Raw genomic sequence first — 25966 nt, 5'->3', positions numbered from 1 at the left:
TTGGGAGCCGGGGGAGCTGCTCCCGCCTCGGGAGGCCGCCCGCGGCACCCCGCGTCTGGCGTGACTCTGTTGTGCCGCTCCGTTCCCTGCTGCGCGCAGCCCAGGGATCCGCAGGAACGCGCCCTGCCGAGCCGCGGGGCAGGAGCGCCCGGGGAGCCGGGTGTCTCCGGTATCCGTGTCACTAGTGCGCCTTGCCGCCCTTGTGCGGGAAACAGTCGCTAACGAAACTGCCGGGGTTTAGTTTCTGATGGTAATCTGAGCTCGCGGAGCCGAAATTCCTGTGGTTTTGGTGGCTATGTTGTCCTGCTTTTGTGAAACTACGAGGATAAAGTGCAGATGTGGTGCTTAAGCCTTTTTTTTTTTCTTCAGATAAACTAAGAGTAAAAAATTAGACTTTCATGCTTTGCTTTCTTTCTCTCTTAGGCTTACATAATAAACAGTTGAAGTCCTCTTTATGAAACCAATCATCGGTCAAGTGTAACTTTTGATGTATGGTCTCTAAAGCCCCCCACTATGCCAGCAGCTACCGTAGATCATAGCCAAAGAATCTGTGAAGTTTGGGCTTGTAACTTGGATGAAGAGATGAAAAAAATTCGTCAAGTTATACGGAAGTATAACTATGTAGCTATGGTAAGTGGGTGCTTGATATCTGTCTAGCAAGTTACTGCAAAAATTGTGACTTCAGCTGAGGTCAGTAGATTTGCTCATCCTTTTAAATTGAAAGCCTAAGGAAGTCTTAATGTTGAATTAGAGCTGCATGAACATCTAGATCCTAATCTTTTATCTTTTTAAAAGTTAATTTTACACACAGTACTCTTCAGCTATTATATGGTTAGATTTTATATGGTTTTTGTGTGTTCAAGTTTAAATTCTGCTCTTGCAGGACACAGAATTTCCAGGAGTAGTTGCAAGGCCTATTGGAGAATTCAGAAGCAACGCAGACTATCAGTACCAACTCTTACGCTGCAATGTCGACTTGCTAAAAATAATTCAACTTGGACTGACATTTATGAATGAGCAAGGAGAATACCCTCCAGGAACTTCAACTTGGCAATTTAATTTTAAATTTAACTTAACGTAAGTATTCAATTCCTGTGCTGCTAAACATATGTTGTTGACTTACTGAAAATATATAAATACTGTTGCAACCTCATTGATCTATGTGATTGTAATACTGGAATACCATAAATAATCACGTAAGGAAAACTTTTGTCAGCCAAACATGCTTTCTTCCCTCATTTCTGTGCAGTCTGTCTTACTGTTGGTAATTTGGTCAAAAATGCTAAGCAGTTAAAAAAAAAAGATGGAAGGCATTTTATACTTAGTGCAAGAGTTAGCTCTGTGTTTTCATGTTTAGCATTTCAGAGTGCTTCTTCCTTAACTTAATTTAACTCTTACTAGTTGTTATAGAAATCACATATTGTTTCTTTACATACATTAAATGGAAAATACCAACACTTGAAGAAAAAAACAAGTAAAGTGACTAAAAAAGTATGTTTTTTCTGAAGTAAACATAATTGGTCTGATAGATTTTTGTATGTTAATTATCTACTGAATTCAATATCAGTACAAACTCTTCTCACACATTTAAGCCTTGGGGTTTTTGGCAGTTGTGTTACAAGTTGAGAACTGGACAACTTTGTATACGAGTTAAATTCTCAGCCTACAAAGGAGGTTTAGAGAACAGACCTTTATTTTTTCTGCAGATGAAAAGACTTGTTTTCGAAGTAGTTGGGGTTCTTAGGAGGAAAACCTCTGCTGCCTCTCTTGGTCTCTGTGCTCTTTTATACAAGCAGTGGTGTGGATTGTCACACATCAGTTTGATCTGAGCAATGACATGCTCTATTTGGTCTTGTGTGAATTGTCTCCTGAAGGAAAAGTAAGCACAGATTTAATGTTTTGGTATCTCTGAACTTACCTGGCCATATGAATGCTGAATGAAAGTTACCCATTTTCTTAAATAGAAAAACATACTAATTCTACTAATTATGGGAGGAAAAGGAATTAATAACTTCCAAACTGTGATCTATGAAGAAAAGCCTGTGCTACACTTCATTTATATTCTGAACTTCAAAGGTCTACTGAACATCAAACAACTGAAACCAAAAGTAGCTTTCCATATATTTGTGCCAGATGCTGCAGAGATAAGACAGCTTAGTAAGGCAAGGTACAGGTAATCACCAAATTACCTTGTTGCTCGTTGATGGTGGGGGTTATAGAAAAATATAAACTTGGTAAGTACAGCATGAGAAATGAATATATATATATTGTTTTTTACATGGATGGACAACTTACTTATTTTTGTCTGTTTCTAAACATCCTTTTGGGAAGTGGCACTGTGCCAAGAGTTCTCCTCCTAAAGCAAAACAGCTCTTTGTTGTTCCTAGAAGGTAATTTTTTGTGTGTGTGGTTCCAGCCAGGTCTTGTTTTAGTGTGCTTTTAAAGAGCATAAATATTTCTCTAATCACGCTCTGCACCTGATTAGTACAGAGCAGCAACTAGAATAAAACCCCCTTTTTGTCAAATGGTGCCTTTGTTTTGGATGGGTTCTTTAATGTGCTATAGATACAGACAGGTGTTGAGAAGCTGATGCCTCAAAGCTGGAGAACTAAAGAGCAGCTGTGTGGGAGTGAGGAAAAAAGATGTAACACATCTTGAGGATGTATGTCTGTGTTCTAAAGAATGATTACTTGCTCTTAGGAGTAAGGAATACAGGCCTATGACTGAATCTAAGAGTCAGATTTGATATATTGGTTGTCTTGTCTGGTTTTCTTGTGTTTTTGTTTTGATTGTTTTTTATTAAAATTTGAAACTGTATCCTGAAGAGACTTTGTGGAGCAGTATGTCGTGGACAGTAAAATGAATTTAATTCTCTAAGTATTTACATGTTTACATTTTTTTCTTCATTTAACCATTCCATGTTTTTGTAATGATGATACAGATAAAACTTAAGGGAGAAAATAAGTTCCAAAACATGAAATTCAGCATTAAATTCTTAAGACATCGCCAAAAAAAAAAAAAGTTAAAGGGAATAATCACAGAGGTAGGAGGGAGGTCAAAAAAAGGTAGAGGAATTTTTATTTCAGCCTAAAATAGGCTTTTAAAGTTAAAACAGATTGTTTAGAAAGAAAGAGTTTAGACAGAAAAAGTTAGCATATCTGAATTCTAAGGTTTTGCTAAATGGAGCAAGTGCTCCATTTCCAGTTTTACTGAAAATAAAGTTCTTATAAACACATGTCTAAACATTTACATAAGCTTAAATCACAAAAAACTTCTGAGAAATATTTTCTACAGAACTAATTCAGTACTGGGATCTGGATTTCTGGATTGTGTTTCTCGTGTTTCTGCAATGTAATGTGTTACTGCTTCAGCTGTTACATTTAATTTGTCACAATTCAAGTGATTTATGGAGATATTTTACCAGATAAGTTCTATAGATGCACTTTCATCTATAGACTTGCAAAAGGGTGGTTATAGGTAACTGGAAAAGGAGCAGGAACTAAGTTTTTTATGAAGATGGTAAGAATGGAGGTTCTGGGAATGGTAAAATGATGATGAAGGTGAAAAAAAGTGATAATGAAGTTCTGTAATTAACCTAGAAGAAAGTTAAATTGTTCCTAATCTGTGGAATGAATAGCAAGAAAGAAATGTTACCTCATTGAGGCTTGTAGATTTTGGAAATTTACTTTTCCTCTCTCTTTTTAGAGAAGATATGTATGCTCAGGACTCTATTGAACTGTTGACAACATCTGGTATCCAGTTTAAAAAGCACGAAGAAGAAGGAATTGAGACACAGTACTTTGCAGAACTGCTCATGACATCAGGAGTTGTATTGTGTGAAGGAGTCAAGTGGCTTTCCTTTCATAGGTAAATTCTGCATGTTAAGTGTTTGAGGTTCTAACCTCTGATGGGTGTTTGAGTTCTAGAACTTGGATTTCACATCCCCTGAGTTTAAATGTTGTGTATGTAGCCCATATCTTGGTCGGTGAGACTGAGGAAATACTTCTCCTGTAATACCTCTAACACCATTTTGTATTAGAAGAATAGAGGGCACAGGGGTTGTACTGATGTTTTTAGCTTGGGTGTTTATGCAGTACCCAGAAAATTGTGAAGCTGAAAAACACAAAACTGCTAAACCAGCAGGTGGAGCTATACATGTGCAAGTAATAACAGAAACATTACTAAAAGCAAACTATTCCTGAGCAATCCTTGAGGAAATATTGTCTGTTTATACGAGAGAATTATCAGTAAAGAGGTCTATAAAGCTCTCTTAAATTTGTTGTAAATCTCCTGCTAATCTGAGCAGATGAAATTACTCAGCTTGGAAGGAGATCCTTCATCAGCCTTATACTTACATTTTACTGCTTATTCCATCAAAGGAGTCAATCTCTCAAGTAGAAATAGAAATGTGAATGCTAAATCTCTATGAGTCTGTCATAATACAAAAGATTTCTAAGTGTTAATAAGATTTAACACTTTAAAAACATACACAGTAGTTGTTTAGATAACTGCATGCCAGAACTTTTGCAAGGAATAGTGTCTTTAAAGGCTTACTGCTATGTAATGCCCTTGAGTTGGTGTCTTAAATGCTGGCTTCTGAGGAAGTCAGCAAGGTAAAGCAAATGAACAAGACTGTTAGCAAACTAGTCTCAGCTAAAACATGTGTATCTCTCATGTTGTATTGGTGGGTGGCGTGTAAATGGTGAAACTAGAATAAAAAATTTTTCATCCATAAGTATTAATAGTTGGAAAAGACAAAGTCACATGGAATTAGAGAAGTATTTATGCAATAAACAAACTCAAAAATACGAATTGTTTTAGCAAGGAATGTGTAACAGTAGTAGAAGGATGCATATAACATTTTTGCAGAAGTTGTGGTTTTGATTTGTTTTGTACAAAGAAGTGCTAGGCTGAGTTTCCAAAGCAGAAAGGTTTAAAAGAAAAGACAGTTAAACAAAGAAGGATCCTCTGAGCACAGTTGTCACTTCCATCTTCCACTTAACAGCTGTTTCAACTCACAGTATGACTCCAAAACAATCTTACTCTTGCTATCTTGTTTCTAGAGTAGCACCTTGGGGAAGAATACTGTAACAAGAATGTTTTAAATTGGGTCAAAATAACTACAAAAGCCAAATTAGAGTTTTTTCAACTTCCTAAGCACAGTATTATGGGCTCTTATATGTATATTTATGATTTACACTTGACTACAGTAATATGACTGGGATGGTTCAAGAGAATGGGAGGCAGGTTATGCATGTAACTGTGCCTCAGCAGAGGATGCCACGTAGAAGCAGCTTCAGCCTCAGACTGGCGTTTTTCCAATATTGCCTGGTGACTAAGGGCCTGGTATAAGGTATACCTGAGTAATTTCTACTCTAGGGATTCTTTCTAGAGCATAATTATATTTAGTGTGTGTAATTCCTGACTAATGGGCTGGTCAAAGTGTAGTGCAAGCCATGTGCAATAATGCCATTTTTTACTGGTGCAGCTTATGAAGGGTTTTTGAAATGGCTTTATTAATAGAAGTCCAGTTTCATCTGTGCTAAAATGAGTTTCTGTTGTGGATTTCACTGAAAGTGTCTTTAGAAATCCTCTTAAGACAGTTGTTCAGCAAATGTTTGTCAGATACTGATTATTAGAGTGTGTAAAGCTTTTGTGCTTTTTTAGACCTTGTTGATATTATATTGAGCACAAAACCTTGGAGTAAGTTAAGTTGTGAGGAAACCAGAATTATGCAAAGCTGTAAATGAGCATGGGTCATTTGGAATGCACCACAAAGAATAGTGAACAGTTGTTTCTAAATACATCTTTGATTGTGATTATGTTCTCTCAGTGGAAACTTGCACAGCAGGATGCTCAGTTGATAATTTGTTCCATTTAGGCTCTCCATGCAGTAGTTCTTTGGCAACTGATAAAGCTGTGCTTGGTAGTTGCTGATTCTCCTATTGCCTCTGCTACCTTAAAATGCTTAAAGTACTACTAACTCTTAAAATTTGAGTCCCATAGTAAGTGGGAGAATTGAATTACTCCTTTCTCAGAGTATGAAATTACGGTTTGGTTTTAATTTTCTAGTGTTTGATTTCCTTGAACTTTTATGCAGTTCATTTGCAAGCTCTTTCCTTCTCAAATAGTTCTCTTTGTGTGCTTTTTATCTCCACATTTGATGTAGCTGCCTTGGCATCCTGACATGTGGCAAATCTCTGGATACGCAGTTCTGTCAGATATGAGTGAAGAAATATTTGCACTGTCACCAATTCTTGTGTATTGCAACTTCATAGACAACTTCCATCAAATCTTGTGTGTGTGCGTGTTAAAATGTATTTGAGTTAATGAGAGAGAAGGAGGAAGGCCTGAATTTGTGATATTTTTTTATCACTGTCGAAAGAGCTGTGAGTGCTTGACAGTCTAGCAAGTTCGGAAGGAATAGCTCAAATGCTGATTTTCTGGATGTTCAACTCTCTGCTGAGGCTTTGAGTGTCCACTTGTGTGCAACCTCCTTTTTCTACCTTTGGAGGGTCTGTGGAAACATGCTTTTTGGAAAACAAAAACCAGATGTTCTTGGGATGCTGCAAAGTTCCAAGCTAATGTGTTTCAATAATCATTTGTGTCTAACTGATTTTAGTAAAATTTAATCTGTTGGCTCATTTCTGTTAGCATCATGAAATGAACTAAAGCTTTCTCAGCTCTTGCTTGTTTTGATTTATTTCAGAGGCTTGGTGATTGAGTAGAATTCATTGTTAATTAGCTATCTGAATTCTATCTTGATACTAAGGGAAAGAAATAGAGGCATGTTTGATGTCTGCTCTTGTCTTTTTGCCTAGAGCTGTCCATGTTCAGTGAAAAAACAAAACAAATGTCTATAAGAGTGAGTGCGTGTGTTGTATAGCTCCACAGATTGTGGCTTGCTGTGCTAAGCAATTTCAGATGATAATATTAGAAATGGTGCAAGGTTTTTCAGGCAAGGAAGTCTGTGTGCTTCAGGGTATAAACCAACCACTAATCACTGTTACAGGATTAGAAGAAAACTTCTTTAATGAGCTGGTAATTACATAATTGCTCACCATGGACTTACTTAGCATTCTCTTAGCATTCAGCAGTGGCCACTCAAAATTTGTTTTAATGGATCTATCTTAGTCTTAAATTGGAGTGACAGTTTTTAATGTCTGTAAGCTTGGATCTAATACAATCTCCAAGTGAAAAAATGTGTAATTCTCAAACAAAATTGCTGTTTTTATTAGCCTGCTCTGTCTCAATATAAATAGGAAAGGAATGTTGACTTTTCTTTAAGTACTTCCTACTTTAAAGAAGTCAAAGTGTTTGAGGGCATCTATTATCTATTATTTTATTAATATGCTTTTTTTTTTGAAGACAAGTCAACCATTTTTTTGAAGAGGAGTAGCACAAATATGATTTCTTTCACTTTAATATGACTTGTTACATTTGAGCCTTGAGGATGATCAGTGTCAGGAATTCATTGAGTTAATAAACTATAGAATCTGAAGGAGTAAGTCTCCATAATCCTGAACAGTGTTTTTTTGCATCTTTTTGAACATCCTTTTTTGTTAGTGTGACTTTTTCTTTTCTTCTTTAGAGGGCTTTATGATGATATGGGCTTTCCCACCACTTCCCTCCCTCTTCAGATGATCTAATAAAATCAGACTTCCAAGCTACTGTTTTGCCAAGTTTACTACAGTTTTTCCTTTGTAAGAGTCAATTGAAATCCTTCTTTATCTTTGGCTCCTTTGCTCCCTGGCCGGTGGCTGTTGCTGTGGAGACTGGAGGGTGGCCAGCACAGCTTCAAAGTACCAGATGCAGTGCAGGATTTGTTCAACATAAAATTTCTCCTTAGAGCACTGGAAACTCCCATGGGAGAGCTGCAATAGTCTATAGGTATTGTATGTCTTGTATTAATGGACTTGTAGCAAACAGTCCATGTACCCCCAGTATGTTGAAGGTTTTTCTACCCTCTGTCTAGAAACTCATAGTATAAAGATGTCAGATAATCTTATTGTATAAAAATGCTTATCTCACAGTTAAAGATCCTGGCCAGTATTTACCAAATTGAAAAAGTCTTGGTTTTGAATATGACCCTTGTATAATCAAGAATGAACACAAAGTCTTAAACTGGAAATTTGGAGTCTGTGGTGGCCACCTGCTCACTTGAATCCTCCCTCAGCTCTACGCTAAGGTTCCTTAAATAGCAAAACTGATAAAGCCTTCAGTAGAGGCAGCCCTGTGGTGTGTTTTCATCTTCTTTGTTAGTACAGGCATATTTTAAATTGTATGTCAGTAAAATCTAGGAACTGATCTGGTTCAATGCAAGCTTAATAACATGGAAGAGAAAGAAATCACTCCTCCATTTAGTTTTGTGCATTAGCAGTCCTACAAGTACAAGGGATCAGAAAGGTGAGTTTCATGGTCAGGTCATGAATAATCTGGTTTGTAATTGCTGCCCTCCTAAGAAAAAGCATAACTTGTCATCACTGTGTTTTGTTATGGAGTCGGGGTTGCTTTGATGCCCAATATCTGTCTTTCCTCTACTTAACCCTCTTGTTTCTTCTCATTACTATTTGTAAAAGTATGTGGTTTCCCCGTTACTGCCACACCTCATTCCTATGTCCTCTTTATTCAGTTGAGCTGTGGAGGAGGAAGCCTTCCCAAACTCTTCTCTCTACCATGTGCACACTACAATACCACCATTTCTTCTAACAAATAAGCACTGCTCAGTTATCTTGCTGCCTCCTGCAGACTTACATGTACACACAAAAATTTTTTCAGCTTGCTCTGTCATTGCCTCTAGAAAGAGTAATAGTCTACAAGCTATTAAACTTTGTAGTTGTCTGTGTGCTGATTTAATTGGAAAAGTTGAAAGACAATTCCTCTTCTTTGTTCCTGAGGGTTAGACTTGCCTCCAGGCATAAACGTGCACTGGCTCTGGAAACTCATTAATCTTTTGGATTTCAAGAACTGTAGAAGTGTCTGTCTGTCTCAATTTGTAGTGAGAAACTCCAGTCTATATGAAAGAAACAAGCTTAGGAGTCTTTCTAGTGGAAGTCCTTGTTATCAGATGAAGAGCCAGCAGCTCTACCTTATTTTGGGATTTAGAGAAACTACTGTAGGCAGATCTTCACTTGGCCTCTTTCAGACTAAATTAAAATGTTTTCTCTGGAATCTGCAATGGGGCTGTTTATATTGAAGTTCAGGGTTTTTCATAGAAGTTCATCTTAATTGCATTGGATTTAAGCAGAATATCCTGTCAATGTGCAGTGAAGTCTTGAAGGTTGTTGTTTTTCCTGTCGAAGTGCAGTGAAATCTTGAAGTGAGAAAGATGCTTCTAAGTCACTTACTTATACTGTTTTTGTTATTAATTTGCAGTGGATATGACTTTGGCTATCTAATCAAGATCCTGACAAACTCCAATTTACCTGAGGAAGAGCTGGACTTCTTTGAGATACTGCGATTGTTTTTCCCTGTCATCTATGATGTAAAATATCTTATGAAGAGTTGCAAAAATCTGAAGGTAAGTAATCTGCTAATGGTTTGGAACAAATTTTGCATTTGGAGACAGAGTATGTCATGCTTAAAAATACTTTCTCTGTTTTTGTCTGCTTTTGCTTTTATGGTGCATATTAAGCACTGTTGTCTCAAGCTTTATATATTTAATATTAAAGGTGTTGTGAGAAGCCAGCAAGAGCACAAAATCAATTTTTGTAACTGCTTACCAGTTAAAAATACCATGTTGAAACTGTATTTACAATACTTTGTTGATAGATGATAAACCCATGTTTGGAATTAATTCTTCATTTCCTTAGCCATAAGAATTGATGGGTCTCATATACTCTTATTTCCTCGTTGTGCAGTCCATTAAAGAACTGCAGTCAACTAGGCTGAGGTAATTTCAAGAAGATGATGTGGAAATGTCTTGGGAAGAGAAATGAAGTGAAGAATGTTTCAGATGGCCCAATAAGCAAAGATAAACAACAACATATGTTCAGGGACAACATGTGACTTCTAGGAAAAACAATGAACTAGAAACTAGTCTCTCATGTCAGGCCAGCGGGGCTAATTGGCTTACTCTATCAGGCATAAAATTTGGATACCTTATTGGACTGGAGAATGAGTGGGAACTGGAGCTAAGTGTGTGAAGGGGAAGACAGCAAGTGAAAGAAAGATACTAAAGGCACTGTTAACAGCTTCACTTGCCAAAGAGCTGTTAAGAGTCTGGACTGCTGCTGGAGTGAGCTGCATCACTCATCTGAGGCAATTGATGATTTGTTGCTTTTATGGAAAGTAATTTAATTCTCTAGGATTTCTTAATGAAAACCTGCAGTAAGAAGAGAACACATCAAATCCTAACTATGGAATGGCTTGCCAGTTCATTGTGCTGAGCTACTGATCTGTATGCTGTTTATAGTCTTGTGTTTCTTTCTGAGATGAACTAGCAGAGCGTGTCAATTTAGTACTAGCCTAGTTTTGTGGAAAGTAATATGTGTGAATCTTTTGTTAATCAAATTAATGTTGAAAATGTAGATCATCCTTCCAGTTTGTCAGAAAAGTATACTTACCTGTGTTCATGTACAATTGTTACTGATATAATCATCTGGGCAAATGGCTGTGTGTTAGGGAGCATCTTAGAAACACCTCTTCTCCAAAGAGGCCAGGAGTAAAAATTAAATGCTCCTAAATTTCAGGAGTCTTAAATGAGGGGTGCGGGGGAACCCGCCCTAAAAAGCCCTCACTTTCACACTCCCAGTGAAGCAAAGCAGAGCATCTGGTGCCCATCTGGTGACACACTTTGCAAGAACAGAATGTATATTCCAAATTTAGTGACATGGAAAAGGTGACAAATTGATGTTCCATGTCACCATTCAGAGGTGACATTCCCAGTGGGCTTGAGAAAGAGGGTATTGTAGTTTCTGGCATAATTAAGGCATAGTTGTGTGTAACCTGCATTGTTTAGAGACACTAAGATTTTTTTTAGAAGACAAGAAAAACCTTCACAGGTCTTATTTTGGCAAACCATAAGAACAAGGGTGATTTTTTTTTTTCAGAGCTGAATATGTAGGTCAGCTTTCCTGCAGTAAATTTTGATCCACTCACCTAATCTGCAGACTGATAGTGACAGCAGGGGAAGGGAAATGGACTATCTTACCCCTCCAAATTTACCAGTGATGAAATGATGGTGGACTTGAACTGTACTGAGAGAAGCTGCCTGAAACAAATAACTAAACATTTAGTGTTGTAACTCTAAAAATGCATGTGCTGTCTCCTAATGTGTGTCACCTTTGATCGTTATTAAATTGCAGTGAATTGAACAGCTGTGCAGTTGTCTTTTATTGACTTGTCTAAGTTATTTTTTTGTATGTCACTGATCTGCTGTAGGTCCCCCACTCTCTGCCCCCACACACTCAAAAAAGATTCTTGGCATTGGAAAGAGAAACAGGCTTCAGAACTGGAAATCTGTTTTATGCTTTTTTTGTGGAATTAAGTACTCTGTGAATTTACAGTCTATTATTATGACTTGGCATGCAGATTGAGAGTTGACTTGAGATATTAATACATTAGAGGTTAAACTCTTGCTTACAGTCTAAAAAGCTTTTTATGTAGACAATTATAAACCTTTTGATAGTAGTGGCAATCCTAAGTAATTTAAATTGGTAGACTTTGTTAGAAACTTGCTTTTAATTCAGGGTTTTGTACAGAACAATAAGATCTGTGACTGTGTCGTGAAATGAGAATTTGATGTAGATTTGCTGTTGACCATGGTGGTGTGATTATGTAAATTACTCTGTGGCCTTTTTCTTGGAAGGTTGATACTCTGAAAATTTGGGAAGAATTTGTCATTATCCAAGAGTGAAGCATACCTATCTGGAGTGCAAAATTCTTACCTGAAAGAGAATCTCAATAGTCTAATAATTTTTTGTTCTGTTTCCATTCAGGACAGGGTGGATTTTTGCCCCCAGGATGGGGCATGGCTAGGACATGGAGGTTATTCTGTGACACCTCACATCATTTTCTGGGCATGGGGGAAGGGCTTGCTTCCAGGTCAGGGTAGTGTAGTGGAGGGAGCAATCAGGTGTTTCTGTTGGTGAGCAATGTTTCTCTTCTTGCACACTCTCTCATTCATATTGTTGCTATTTCTTTTTGTTTTCTTATCTCACTGCTGTTTTCCAGTAAATGGCTCATATCTCAACCTGTGATCTTTACTTTTTGTGCCTCCAGTTCTCCTCTCCAGTCTGCCACAGGAGAGGGCAGGGAGAGGGGTGAGTGAGTGAGTGTAGTTTGAAGTGGTTTTAGTGAATTGGCTTTGGAGAATACCATTCCTAAACCATGACAGCCTTACTTGGCACCCAGTGTGATCAGAGTGGATTGGAAACAAATTTCAGCTAAGCATTTGTCCTATTAGATTCAGAGCCAATGGTCTCAATGTTGTTTGTATCTATTTGTGTGAGTGTGCCAATGGTCACAATATTTGCTCTATTTGTGTGAGTCTATACCTAAGCCTGTATGTTTCTGTAGATGTACTGTGTGCCATGAGGGTGCTCTTTTTCAGATCCAGGTTGCTTTGTTGATGTATGTTGATTGTATGAACTGGAGTCATGTTTATGACATGATCACATTAAGGGCACTGAGGATCATTTGGGGTATTCAGTGCTACTCTCCTACCCTTACCTTGGGCACTACCTCTGGGAGTCTATTCCTAATCATACATAGTGTATGGGGAGAACAGGGGAGGATGGCTTTGCCCAGCTTTTCACTACCTTTTTTCTCCTTCAGGCCTGTTAGACTAGCTTTTGAGAATTTTTAATTTCCTTTTGATGTTAAGGAAAACATGTTCTTGCACCTGTGTCAGCTTTGTCTCAGTGTGGTCTATACCATGTTTCAAGTCAGTACAGTCAACACTGTGTCTAGAATCAGGACAGAGAATTCTAGGAAGGTTAATCAGAGATCTGTCTGAGGGAGGAGAGTCATGAGTAGCATGGAATGTGGGATAAAATGGGCCATTGTTGGGGAAAATTCTCTCCTCCAATGTTTTGAGAGTATCACTATGGAACCTTCATAAAGTGTCAGAATATTTGCATGAAGAATGCTGTGGCAACTCCATAAAAGAATCAATTTACTGAAGTGTGCTGGACACAACCCAATGCTAGACAGAACCCTTAGGGGAAGAGGAAGAAAGCAGATCAACGGGTGTTGTGACCACTCAAACTGCAGCCAAACTGGAAGAATAACTCATGCCAGTAACAGTCACACCTACACAGAAGAAGAAATCCAGGACCAAATCAGTTTGCCTAGTCAGGGATAAAGGGGAAGTAGAACTCTCACAAAAGGAGGAAGAGGCAGGACCAGAGATAATCACTCAGTTCCTATTCCTGAGTGAGCTAAGTGAAAAGATTCCAGCCACCAGTCATGAAAGTCCTGGATGAGCTGGCTGCTCTGATGCTGAAATATCTTGGCCCACAATACGAAACTGGCATCCTGGTGGGGATTTGGGAAGAGGACAGAAACTCTCACCCTCTGGAGGTGACTCCTGTCAAGTGTGAGAGAAGGGTATTCTCTCATGGATGATCTAGTGGTGTGCCCAAGCAGATGCAGCACCATGGAAAAAGATACCTGAGAGAATTAGTTGTGCTGGAGGTGATATGTAAGGATTCAAGTAACAGGAAGTCTCCTGTAGATCCAGATAAGGGCCGCTGTACACAATCCATGTGGCAGAAGTTTGTACGGAGCACACCATTGTCATTCACCAACTCCTTGGCATTGGTGTCAATGAAAGGATGAGGAAAAGCAGTCCTTCAGGCGACAGCCTCCAGTAATAGGAAGATCATCTCTTTTCCTCCTTACCAACCTGCTCCTTGGTGTGGAAAGACTGTCCAAGATTGCAGACGGATTCAAAAGACTTGAGAAAACTGGAGAGATGTCCCATGCCCCACCAGTATGGACCAGAGTCTTCGCTATTGAGATACACAGAGCCTCTGTATATCCTTGACATAGTTTACTGCAGTACCCAAAAGGGCACCATTGGGCTTTTGGGATAGCTACAGTGGAGACAGAGGAAATTAGACAGCTGAATAACTTGCCTCAGAGGACCCTTCTGTTTTGGGCTTTTGGGATAGCTACAGTGGAGAGACAGAGGAAATTAGACAACTGAATAACTTGCCTTGTTTCTCAGAGGACCCTTCTGCTTTGGGACTGCTGAGGGTCAAAAAACAGCAGGTACCAGTCTCTACCACAGCAAATGCACTGTCGACAAAACTGCACTGACTGAGTACTCCATGACCTCCATCCATGAGATGATTCGTGAACTGGAGAGCCAGGGAATGGTCAGCAAGATCTGCTCACCCTTTAAAAATCCTATATGGCCTATTGACAGTGGGCTGTTACAGCCTGAATGAATGAAGTCACACCACCGCTCTGTGTCACTATACCAGGTGTACTAGAACACAGTATGAACTGGAGTCCAAGGCAGCAAAGTGGTACGCGCCACCACTGATATTGCTAATGCATTTTTTCCCATTCCTCTGGCAGCAGAGTGCAGGCCACAGTTTGCCTTCACCTGGAGGAACATCCAGTTCTTGGGGACCGACTGCCCCAGGAGTGGGAACAAAGCCCCCATCATTTGCCATGGACTGATCCAGACTGCAGTGGAAAAGGGCGAGGCTCCAGAAGACTTGCAGTACATAGATGACATTGTTGTATGGGGGAACATGGCAGAGGAGGTTTTTGAGAAAGGGGAGAGAATAATTCAGATCATCCTGAAGGCTGGTTTTGCCATAAAGCGAAGTCAGGTCAAGGGATCTACCCAGGATATTCAGATTTTAGGAGGAAAATGGCAAGGTGGATATTGTTAGATTCCAGTTGATGTGGTCTACAACAGAACAGCTAGATCCCCACCAACCAGCAAGAAAGGATCACAGGCTTTCCTAGATGCTCTGGGTTTTTGGAGGATGCGTATCTCAGATTACAATCAAATTATAAGTCCTCTATATCAAGTGACCCAGAAAAAGAATGATTTGAAGTGGGGTCCTGAACAACAACAAGCTTTTGAACAAATCAAATGGGAGATTGTTCATCCAGTAGCCCTTGGGCCAGTCTGGTGGCAAGATCTAAAGTATGTGCTCTTCATGGCTGCTGGGGAGAATGGCCTTCCTGAAGCCTCTGTCCAAGGGTACCTGGAGAGACTTGAGGCTGACCTCTGGGTTCTGGAGTTGGGGATGCAAAGGATCTGAGGCCTGCTATGCCCCAGTTGAAGAAGAGATGCTTGTATTTATGGAGGGGTATTGAGCTGCCTCAGAAGTGCTTGGCACCAAAGCACAGCTCCTTTTGGCGCCTCAACTACTGGTGCTGGTCTGGGTGTTTGAAGGAAAGTCCCTTCCACACATCATGCTGCTGTTATGTGGAGTAAGTGGATGTGCTGATTTCAAAAATAGCCTCATAGACACCTGGGCCAGAGAGTACGGTATGAAGTGGGTGTATCATACCCCCTGTCATGCACCAGCCTCTGGGAAAATTAGATGGTACAATGGACTGTTGAAAACATTGAAAGGAATCGGTGGTGGAACTTTCTAACAGTGGGTTCTATATTAAGCAGAGGCCATCTGCTTAGTTAACACCCGAGGTTCCACCAGCTGAGCTGGCCTTGCCCAATCAGAACCTCCACATACCACAGAAGGGGATAAATCCCCATTGTGCATATTAACAACATGTTAGGGAAGCCAGTTTGGATTAGTCCTGCCTCAAGCAAAGGCAAACCCATCTGTGAGATTGTTTTTACTCAAGGACCTGAGTACACATACCCCACAGAGGGGTGGGGAAATATAGTGATGTGTACTTCAAGGGGGTTTGATTTTTGGGTAAGAACAGTTTGTAATATTGAATTGTATAATACTGGTTGCTGAATGCCACTGCCTCTGGATGCCGTAACTACTGTGGCCAACAAATATGGGAGTGGTCCACCTACACCACTCATGAGCTCCTGATGCAGCTTGCAATGAGCTGGCAGCACACCAGCCCTCCTTCCCTGGAAGGCATCTAGGATAAATAAAATCCACAGTAGTGGACTAAATTAACAGACATCTCAGGGAAGCTGTACTTGTGTGTGCGTATATATGTGTATTGTTGGATGTTACAAGATTTGGACATGACATAGTATAGAATAAGAAATGGATAATGTCCTGGTTTCAGCCAGGACAGGGTGAATTTTTGCAGTAGCCAGGATGGGTTATGGAGGTGGTTAACATGGAGGTTATTCTTTGACACCTCACATAATTTTCTGGGCAAGGGGGGAGGGCTCACTTCTTGGTCAGGGTAGTGTGGTAGAGGCAGTGATCATGTGTTGTTAGGTGCTTTTCTGCTGCTAAGACAGATGAAAACTAGCAATAGCAGTACTAGGTTTTCTTGTTAGTTTAAAGGTGTTATTTGGGAATGTTATTATTGAAGCTTTCATCTTTTTAAACAAAAAATAGGACCCAAACATGTTGCCATAAGATTCACAGGAATATTCATAATGTTTGATCTGATCTTCAGTTTGGACTCCTTTGTAGCTCCATGAGTTTTAATTTTGACTGTTATGCTTTTGCCTCTTATTGCTTCGCTTCCTGTATGTGAAACAGGTTAAGAGTGCACAGGAAGGTGAACTCTAGGCATTCTTTGTTTAAAAGGATTATCTCTGGGTAACATTTTTGCCTTTCGATGCTTATGGCAGCACTAAAACTTCTGTCTTTTTTTTTTTTTTTTTAATCTTTCTAGATCTTTAAGAATGTGCATGTGCCTAAGTCTTGCCAGTAGCTTTATAGCTTACTGAATTAAAAAAAGTCTTTGTACAATCATGTGCTCGCAGCATTAAAAGATTGCAGTTACAGTATTACATGTCTGTCCTTCAGCTGATCAGTGTTATCTATGTAAAACTAAACCAATTTTTGACAGCTTTGCTCTCACACGTAGAAGCTATTACTGTTTTGGAGAGGACACTAAAATGATGTTTATTTAGTCACTTTGCAGTTAAGGGGATAATTTTTCACATAAGCTTATTGAAAAGAAAATTTCCTTCAAAACTGGAGAAGTTCTACCTTTTAGAGAAGATAGATTTGCAGCTTTGGTGTGTGTTCTCTACAGGCTTGTCGTCTGTCCTTTTAAAGCATTGTATCAACAGTCATCTTAAAGGAATTGTGAAGTAATGACATCTGGTTACTGGGGAAGCTGGAACATAAGGAGTACTAGTTTTGTTGGTTGCAGATACTACTTCATTTAGTCAATACTGACAGAGAATATTAATACTGTTTGATATGGAAACTTTGATTCTTCTGGTATGCATTTATCTAGTATAATGTCTGTTTCAGCTACTGTGCAGATACTAAAATATGCCTGAGGTTGTATGGCCTGTGTAACAGATTTTCCCAAATATAGTTGTTCCTTGTTCTAATTTAACTTTTCAGCATTTAACAGAAATGTTTTGTTTTCCAGGGTGGGTTACAAGAAGTGGCTGAGCAGTTAGAGCTGGAAAGGATAGGACCACAGCATCAGGCAGGATCCGATTCTTTACTCACAGGAATGGCCTTTTTCAAAATGAGAGAAGTAGGTGGATATACTGTTTTTATTTCCATGATAGTAATGTGTTGTGATAGTCACATGGAATTGCTGATTCTGATAAGTCTGTGGTATTTTAAGGAGGTCTCTGAAGGGCTTCAGGGGTCAATCCTCTCTTGACAAAAATGAGACCACCTGTACTTTTCCCTGAGTAAGTGTGAACCAGCCTTACTGACTCCTTGCTTTGCTGCTGTGAGTGAATATTTCTTCCCAATTCCAGCCTAGGCCTGACTTCTGGATTTTTTCTGAAGTTTTGTTTTGGGGTGCTTTTTCCTTACCTGTTTTGCAGGGTGCCTTTTTTTGGTGACTGCTGCAGTGATTTATGAACTGCTGAAGCCAGACTCCTTTTTGGGTGACTGTACTCAAGTCAATTTTTTTTTAATAGCTTTTACTCAGTGTAATATTCAGCTGGTGTGTACTCCTGCTTATGGCAGGCTGAGAGGTGGGGAAGGAGTGTTGATGAACCACTTCTGGCTAAACTTTCAGGCTAGAGGTATATTAAATAATGACTTCCAGGCTGCGTTGGAGAATTTCCATGCATTTCTTTTTCCTTGCCATTGAGTGAAGCTCAGTTTAACTAAGGTTCTAAAGGTCAGTTAATTCAAGGTTACAGCAAGTACAGTCAGGCCTTACAGGCTTCACATTTCCTTGCTACTACAACAGGAAAACATTAGGCTATTTTGCATTAGCAAAACAATGAAGTGTCGAACAGGCCTCCTCTGGAAAGCAGTTGCACTGAACAAATGCCAGTGCATCAGAACATGGCATTCTTCCAGCAATTCAGTGTCATTTACCATGTTAAAACAGATGGCAATATCAAACCTCATCATTTAATCATGTTAAGTACTATATGCTGAAGTCTACCTTCTGGAATCCAGCCTTCTATATGAAGGAGATAATGACCACAAGATTGTGACAAATATTAGTGACACAGCAACTGAATAATAAAGAATGATGGCTTAGGCTGGTTTGCTCATCCTAGCACTCTGTTCTGCTTCTGCTGGAGCTGTTGCAGTTGTCAGGCAGGTCATGGGCTGCAGATGCAATAAAAAGGATTACATTTCTGGTATGATCCAAGGCCAGTACAGCTACCTGCTGTCTGCCTGGTATTGTGAAACTTCACTCTTGAATTTGAAGATCCAAAGCAAACAAAGGGAAGCATATAATAATAATCCTACTTAAGATACAGCCTTTCAAGTTAGTTTTCTAGAGTAAAGGTCCAAACCCATGATAGTTTCTTTAATGAGATGCAGTTTGTGTTAGAGGGCAGACTAGCTGGTTGAACTTATTTACAAAAAGCTTTTACCAGAAGTAGAAGTCTCTGAGGGTTTTTTAGTGTAACACACTTGCTTAATTAAGCCAACAGACATGGACTGATAATGAATATTTTCCCCAGTACTTAAATACTCTTTGCAAATACAGCATTTCTGAATAAGAACACAGTAGTAAGCAGAGAGAAATAAATTTAATGTAGATTTTTAAAGCTTTTTAGCAGAGTTCAGTGTTTAAAAATGTATTTCTGACTTCACTTTGTAGTGCTTTTTGAGGCACAGAATTTTGTTACTAATTTCTGTGACAGAGATGCAATTTGCTTGCTGGGTCTTGGAGTGCCAGCCAAAAAAGTTACTGATCCTTTTCTTTCCATCAGGAATACTTAAATAATGGTACTACAAGAGTAGAGTTGTTATTCTGGGCTTTTCCTACCTGTTTTATTTCATTAAGAACTGCTGGGGCTGCAAAACTTAAAGTCTCTGATTCCTACAGTACAGAATTTTCCATCCTGACTGTGATGCTAAAAGCAAAGCTTGATGGGAGAAATTTTGACCAGTGTGGTATATACAGGTCTCCATGTTTAGATTGTGTATTGCATCCATTCTCTCCCTGCATATTTCTGCCTGTCTTAGATTTCTGGTATGGATGATGACTCAGAATGGGAACACTGGAGTGTCCAGGATTGCTGTGAAGGTTTTAGGGTGAAAAATGTTCGTGTATGTGTGTCTTATTTTGACAAGATAATTTGTGATTTTCTGCTTGAAAACCCATCTGAAAGGCAGAGTATCAGAATATCATGGGCTTTATTTTGTCTTCCACTGAAAGGTTCCAATTGTAATTTAGACTTGTAATATGTAAATGCAGTCTTGGTACAAAATTTTGCTGTTCTTCATTAAATTAAGTCTCCCTCTGTGCGGAGCTGAAAATGCATCTTTCTGCATTTCTCTAAACTGGTTTTGTGCTCATCTTCCCCACCCCAAACCTATAAAATACAAATCAGGACATCTCTATTCCAAGACAGAGTATGGTGAAAACTCCACACTGAGGGGAGGTAAGGGAACGGGCACTGATGGTGGATGCTAAGCATCTGCCAGTTGTAAGATACACCACAGAAATCAGATGGAGAAATATCTTTGTTGCTCTTGCAGATATGTGAGTGATGACTAATGATACAAAATTGTGAAAACATTGCATTTGGCCATTTAATTGGGAGAGGTGCGCAGGAAGATTGATTGTATTTCTTGACAGATTTAAATAATTGTGTCATATAGCACATTGTGATAATGTGTTGAGATTAAGTGTCTTATTATACTAATTATATCATCTTTTGCACCTTGGGATTTGATATCTTATTTAAAAAGAAAGTAATTTTAAAGCCTTTCTACAGTTCTGTTGAAACAGAACCTTTTCTTTTGCAGTAATTCATGTCTCTTCACTTTTTTTAGATGTTCTTTGAAGATCACATTGACGATGCCAAATATTGTGGCCACTTATATGGTCTTGGTTCGGGGTCATCTTATGTACAGAATGGCACAGGAAACGCTTATGAAGAAGAAGCCAACAAACAGTCATGACATGAAATGAAAGGCCGTCTTTTTGACCTCCACATGCTTGTATATAGGTTTTATCTCTGGTTGAACCCCTTGGACAATTAAGGCTTTTTTCCCCCCTTTCTCAGCACACTTTCTTTTCTGCCTTTCTATGTACTAAACTTGACTGTTCCTATCACAGATTTTGATCTTAATATTGATACGTAAAATTTTCTGGGTTACATTTTGGCCTCTTAACAAGCCCATTTGTAAAAAAGCATGTATAGGATCAGTGTGGCAGAGAGAAGGGGAAAGTTGAATCATAATGAATATTCTGGTAAACTTGCCTACACCGTTCTTCCAGTTTTTTGTCTTTCCCCTCCCTTCTCTAAATTAATTGGCTCTGATTATAACTAACTTCCCCCTTCATGTCTGTTCTTTCCAGTATGCAGGCGTTTTAGCTATTCAAGATTGTGGACCATCAGATTTGCACTTTAGAGAGCGATTCTGACTCAGATCCTCTGTTTTATTTGAAGTTTGTTTTGGTTTTTTTCTTTTGCCCTCAGCTAGAAAACAATCATCTGCCAAGTTCAGCAGCTTCAAGCTGTATTTTCTTGGTATCTCAACCCACACAACGGGACTTATTTGCTGCATAATCTCTGTTTGTTCAAGCAAAACAAACTACTGAAATCATAGTAATTGCTCTTACTTTACTAGTGTTTGGTCATCTTCCAACACATCCTGCACATGTCAACTGCTGGTTGGCCTGCTGCTTTAAAACTGCTCTGTGATGGGGGAAAGAGGCTTGAAAAAACAGCTTTACACCCTTCAGGAGAAGAACAGCTATGACTTTAGCCTTTTTGCCATTAAGCTGAGAGTTGAAGGATAATGGAAAAGTAGGAGTCTTGTAATGGCACATTTCCCTTGATTAACCTTGTGGCTTTTATCCTAGTAATGTGCACCTCAGATATTTTTTATGAAGTCATATTTATTATGTACTTGATTTCATGATTTTTGTAAGTCAGTTTAGTTGAAGACGAACCCCAAAGATCTGAAAAATACTATTTAATTGAATTATTGAATTAGAAGGACAATTAAATCATGCCTTTTTGTAGTTGTTACAAAGACAGATGTTAAAGATATTTGTTGTAAAACAACAAAATATAAATAACTTCCAGCTAATAAAGTTACCTGAGGAGTGTAATGCTAGTTTATTTTTGAGTATATCTTACAATATATTTTAGATATATTGTTTTCAAGGACCCTAAAGTATGTTCTTAACTCTGCATAGCATGTATACAGAGCAGTTGTGCAGGAAGGATTTTTGGTATTGAATAGCTAACTACTAGCCTGGAATGACGGAATGGGTGACATTGTGTGTCTGTGCGTGTGCGCGCGTACGTGTGTTTGACACAGAAATCAATGGCAGAAAAATCTCCACATGTTCGCCAATTACTCTGTTTTATCTTGTACTTAAAAGCAAAAAATCAAACACCTTTTTCTCATTGAATTATGATGATGTAACTGGGCGGTCCTTTTTAAACAAGTAATTTGCATAACAGAGGGTATTTGTTTTTAAAGCTTTTGTAAATAAAGGCCTAAGAAATGTTTTCTTACATAACAACAGACTGGTGGTTTTGTTGCAAAATTTTTCCTGCAATGAGATTATTTAGTCAGTTCAGCTCTGTTTTGTTAGGCGTGTTAGTTCTTTTCTATGTGCTGACATAGAGGAATCTAACTCACTGCTCCCTGACTGATTTCACATTCAGAGCAGAATTGTGTTCATGGGTTTCCAGTCATTTAATTCCCGCTGTCCTGAGTTGGAAGAGGGGTGATAGCAATTTACTTCTGAGGCATCCTAATCCCATTAGTACTTTTATACCATTATGCATTAGATGATGGTGACTTGTTTTAACTTCGGTTTTCTTTGGCTTTAAGATCGTGATAGTGAAAGCAGGATGAATTCTTACTGTGGCCTCCAGGGTTTGCATAGACATGGAATGAAGAGTCCCTGAAGTTTGATGCATTTGCTTTAAAGTAGTAGCTTTGCCTAAAGCATATGGATACAGCTATCTGGTTAACTTGAACAGAACGACTCTTCGAAGGACTTTAATGGGTTTTTGTTTTGAAGTAGGTTTTTAATTGAGGATCAAAGAAGTTTTTAGAGCCTTCTGAATGTATGCCTACAGTAAAAGTTCTAGTGCCGATGGGGATTTGCTTTTGAAGTAACTGCTGAGCATCCCATATGCTGTGCTGTGCTTTACTTTGCTTCCTGTCATAGTATCAGGGAATGGTTTGGGTTGAAAGGAACCTTAAAGATAATCTAGTTCCAACCCCCCTGCCATGGAGAGGGACACCTTCCACTAGACCAGTATTTCACTTCAAAGAATTCAGCTCCTGACTTTTTTTTCAGTAACAAAAGCATTTCTCAAAAGCCACTGGTCAGCATGAAACAGATTATGATTTATTCTGTGAGAGACCGCTTGGTCTGATCACTGTGCCTGCTGAGAGTTGATTGCAGCCGGGGAGACATCTGTGCATCATTCATTTCCTTGGCAAAATTAGATTTAGTTTCCATTGAGCGATTTAAATTGTGAATTGTAGAGATTATGAAAAAAGTAATTTCTTACGTGTAGGACCATTACATGTAAACTTCAGAGCATAAAATCTGTTTCCAAAGTGGCCGGCTTTAATTGCTTTTGCAAAAATTAATGTGCAGGCACAGTTCCAGCTGTCTAGACATGCACCTTTTTGTTCAGAGACAAGAATTCTCTTTCTAGGCCTCTGCTTTTCCCAATCCATTTAAACTACACTGTTGTTGAGTAGGTTTGTCAGAAGAAATGCAGTATCAAAACCTGTTATATTTGATCTTTCTATTTTTAATCCACTTGTATTTTTGGCTTCTGGAGTCAGATGAGTGTTCCAGGAACCTTATGTTCTCTGCCACTATTTTTTTTAATATATATAATTTTTATTTTAAGCATTTAGTTCCTTTGCTCATTGAAACTAGGCAAGAAGCATCCTTGAAGTGGAGGAAAAATAGGTCTGGAGTACAGAGTATTTAAGGCTTTTTCCCACATTAATTTGCTGATGACCTATAAACTCTTGACATCCAAGAAATTTCTCTTACCTTATCTGAGTGGTTACTCCATGCTCAAGAATGCTTCATTCCCTAACTCTGAAAATCCAAGAAAAGTAGCAGGAAGCCTGCATTTATGAACAAGGTGCTTCTGATTCAGCTCAAAACACAGAAAGGTGGAAGCAGGACATGTGACATAAGGAAGATTTATCCTTGATGGAGGAAGATCAGATTAGGAATGTAAAAACAAACTGGACACAAAGAAGTTCTGTTTTAAACTCCCAATTGGTTTTTCAACCTTGAATTAACTAATAACTCACTTAAACCAACATGCACTGAAAGAAAACACTCCTATACTGAAGCAGTTTTTAGGCCTCTGCTGGAAGTTTAATAATCACATGTCAATGGATTTAGGGTGGTGTGGGTTCATTGCAGTTTAGTAACCTGTAAAATAATTAAGTGAAATTTTAAATAAAACAGATTTCTCAAGATTTTAATTTTACACCACCACATCAGTGATGGCAAAGAAAGCCAAAAGCTTCCAGTAGAAGTGTGGGTATTTGTCTGTCTACTTTAAATTGTTGAGTTTGAACAAAATCTCACAAAGAATAAATCCCAATTTTTACATACAGTAAAATCAGTTATGTCTGGGTACTTCTCTATTCATACCATGAAGTTATTTTCCTGGTATCTCTTATGTTTAGTGCACCTTGATTGGTTCATAGAAAATTGTTTTATTTCCCTTTTCCATGAGGATGCTTATTTGGTGTCTATTTCCCTCTTGCACTACCTCACACAGGTAGTGAAATGAGGATGATTCTCCTGCATTATTTTAGCAGTCTTGGTTTGGGAATAAATCTGCACTTTCATGCCAGCTGTGAAGATCTGATTTCTGCAGGGGCTGCTTTTGTCCTTCTGCTGCCAGCAGAGATGAGGTACTAGTTCCTGCCTCTGTTGGACAATTGTCTTGCCCAAGAGTGCTCTGTCTCATGCTCCTGAGACACTTCCCTCAGTTAACTGTGTTGGATAATGTGAGGGAGAACTGGAGAAAAGGGAAGGGAAGCCTTTTCCCTTCTCTGTGTACCACGTAGAAGTTGGCAGCAGGTGAACTTTCTAAGCTGCCTTACAGAAAATGTGCTTTATTTTTTGTTGGACAGTGAAGCAGAGCTGGGGTGGCATGGGCAATACATTCTTTACTTCTCAATATATAACTGAGCTTGGCAAGCTCCCTGTTTCCTTCATTCTTGTCCCTCTGCATGCTCTGGGGAGTAGCTGTAGTATCTGTGATGAAGCTACTGATTTTTACTATTGTATCTGTTTGAAATCTGTTTGGCCAGTTAAATCTCTTGATGTGATGGAGAAAATAACTGGAAGTAAGTTCTTGCTGTTCAGGTTGTAACAGTGTGTGTGTTGTCTCTTTTTGCCTTTATAACAGGAGCTCTTTCTTAAGTGAACTAAGAATTATTCTATTTCCAGATTTAAAAAAAAAGGAAAGTGACTTCATGAAGTGATGACTGTCAGGAAGTGCTGGGTCTGTTCCAGTTATGCCAATCAGTTAAACTGTGAGCATGTAGAGGGGGAGAGAGGGGAGATGGCTCATGGCACATCTTCCAACTCCTGCACTCAAACTATTGGGACCATCTGCTTGAGATTAAAGTGATCTAGGATGAAGAATGTGATCAATGCCTCAAATACTGGATTTCAGAATGACTGAGTTACTGTATTTCAGTGATGAGTGACAACTTGGAGAAATGAAGGAATTACCTATCTCGAATCAACTTTGGTAGGGAGAATAATAAAGAACCTAAGTAGTGATTGTACAATCTGGACTTCTGGGGAAGGGAAGGAGAAGAGAGAAAGAAAGATGATACAAAATTTAAAGAAGGAACAATTGAAAAACTGCCAAGGGAACATGGCAAGGCTTTCCTTAGGTTATGTCACATGTCACTCGCTCCAAGTTTCATCCCAGAAGGCTGCTGCTTTTCCCATCCTACTACAAGGTCACTGATAAGCAGGTGGTAGATGCAAGTGAAGTAGCAACAGAGACATCCCACCACTTCCACTGCATAGCAGTACATTCTTTCTTTTTAATCTTGTTTTGGATGAGAATGTTTGTGTATGGTTCAATACCACTATTTTTGGAAGGGTTTTAAAAACAGGATGAGCTTGGACCATATACAGCATATGTCTGAAGTGGTAGAGGTAAAAGCTGCTTTCATCTTTACGTAACTGTTCCTGCAGCTTTAGAGGTCCCTCAGTCTCACTCCTCTCTGCACAGGAGGGGGATCCAGCACTTTCCTAAGGAAGACTGTTAGGAAAGAGGGGAAAATCAGGCAGCTCTGAAGAGTCTGGCCTGGCAGGGAATGGAGAACCCTCAGGAAGCAAAGCTGCACTGAAGTGACACTGTGGGTGACAATCCTGGTTAGTAGCTATCTGGTACCTTTTCACTTCTAGAAAGTGTAGGGGGTTTAAGACACCCCCACCTCCCCGCTGCCTGGTT

General features: G+C 39.0%; 2 protein-coding genes across 2 annotated transcripts in view; one reads left to right on the top strand and one right to left on the bottom strand.

The window, feature by feature from the left end:
- The window catches only part of VPS37A (VPS37A subunit of ESCRT-I), a 15057-nt gene extending 14589 nt beyond the window's left edge, over positions 1–468 (bottom strand). Inside the window, exon 1 of the mRNA XM_031059679.1 lies at positions 430–468. Coding sequence (XP_030915539.1) covers positions 430–468 — 39 coding nt within the window. The remainder of the gene's footprint in view (positions 1–429) is intronic.
- Positions 428–22011, top strand: CNOT7 (CCR4-NOT transcription complex subunit 7). The gene is made up of 6 exons (XM_005415506.2): positions 428–630; positions 884–1077; positions 3706–3867; positions 9376–9520; positions 17464–17574; positions 20304–22011. Exons 1-6 carry the CDS (start codon positions 514–516, stop codon positions 20430–20432), a joined length of 858 nt encoding a protein of 285 aa, XP_005415563.1. The 5' UTR covers positions 428–513; the 3' UTR covers positions 20433–22011.
- The last annotated feature ends 3955 nt before the right edge of the window (positions 22012–25966 follow it).

This window comes from Geospiza fortis, unplaced genomic scaffold, assembly GCF_000277835.1.
Source record: "Geospiza fortis unplaced genomic scaffold, GeoFor_1.0 scaffold40, whole genome shotgun sequence".
Lineage (NCBI taxonomy): Eukaryota > Metazoa > Chordata > Aves > Passeriformes > Thraupidae > Geospiza > Geospiza fortis.
Note: the sequence above shows the minus strand (reverse complement) of the source record. Positions and strands in the feature narration are given on the sequence as shown.

What these genes read in the sequence shown, in the direction of transcription:
- CNOT7 (XM_005415506.2), top strand. Translation starts at nt 514, where the DNA reads ATGCCAGCAGCTACCGTAGATCATAGCCAAAGAATCTGTGAAGTTTGG. An exon ending in AATTTTAAATTTAACTTAAC is followed by an intron (nt 1,078 to 3,705) that starts GTAAGTATTCAA and finishes CTCTCTTTTTAG; the next exon opens with AGAAGATATGTATGCTCAGG. An exon ending in AAGTGGCTTTCCTTTCATAG is followed by an intron (nt 3,868 to 9,375) that starts GTAAATTCTGCA and finishes ATTAATTTGCAG; the next exon opens with TGGATATGACTTTGGCTATC.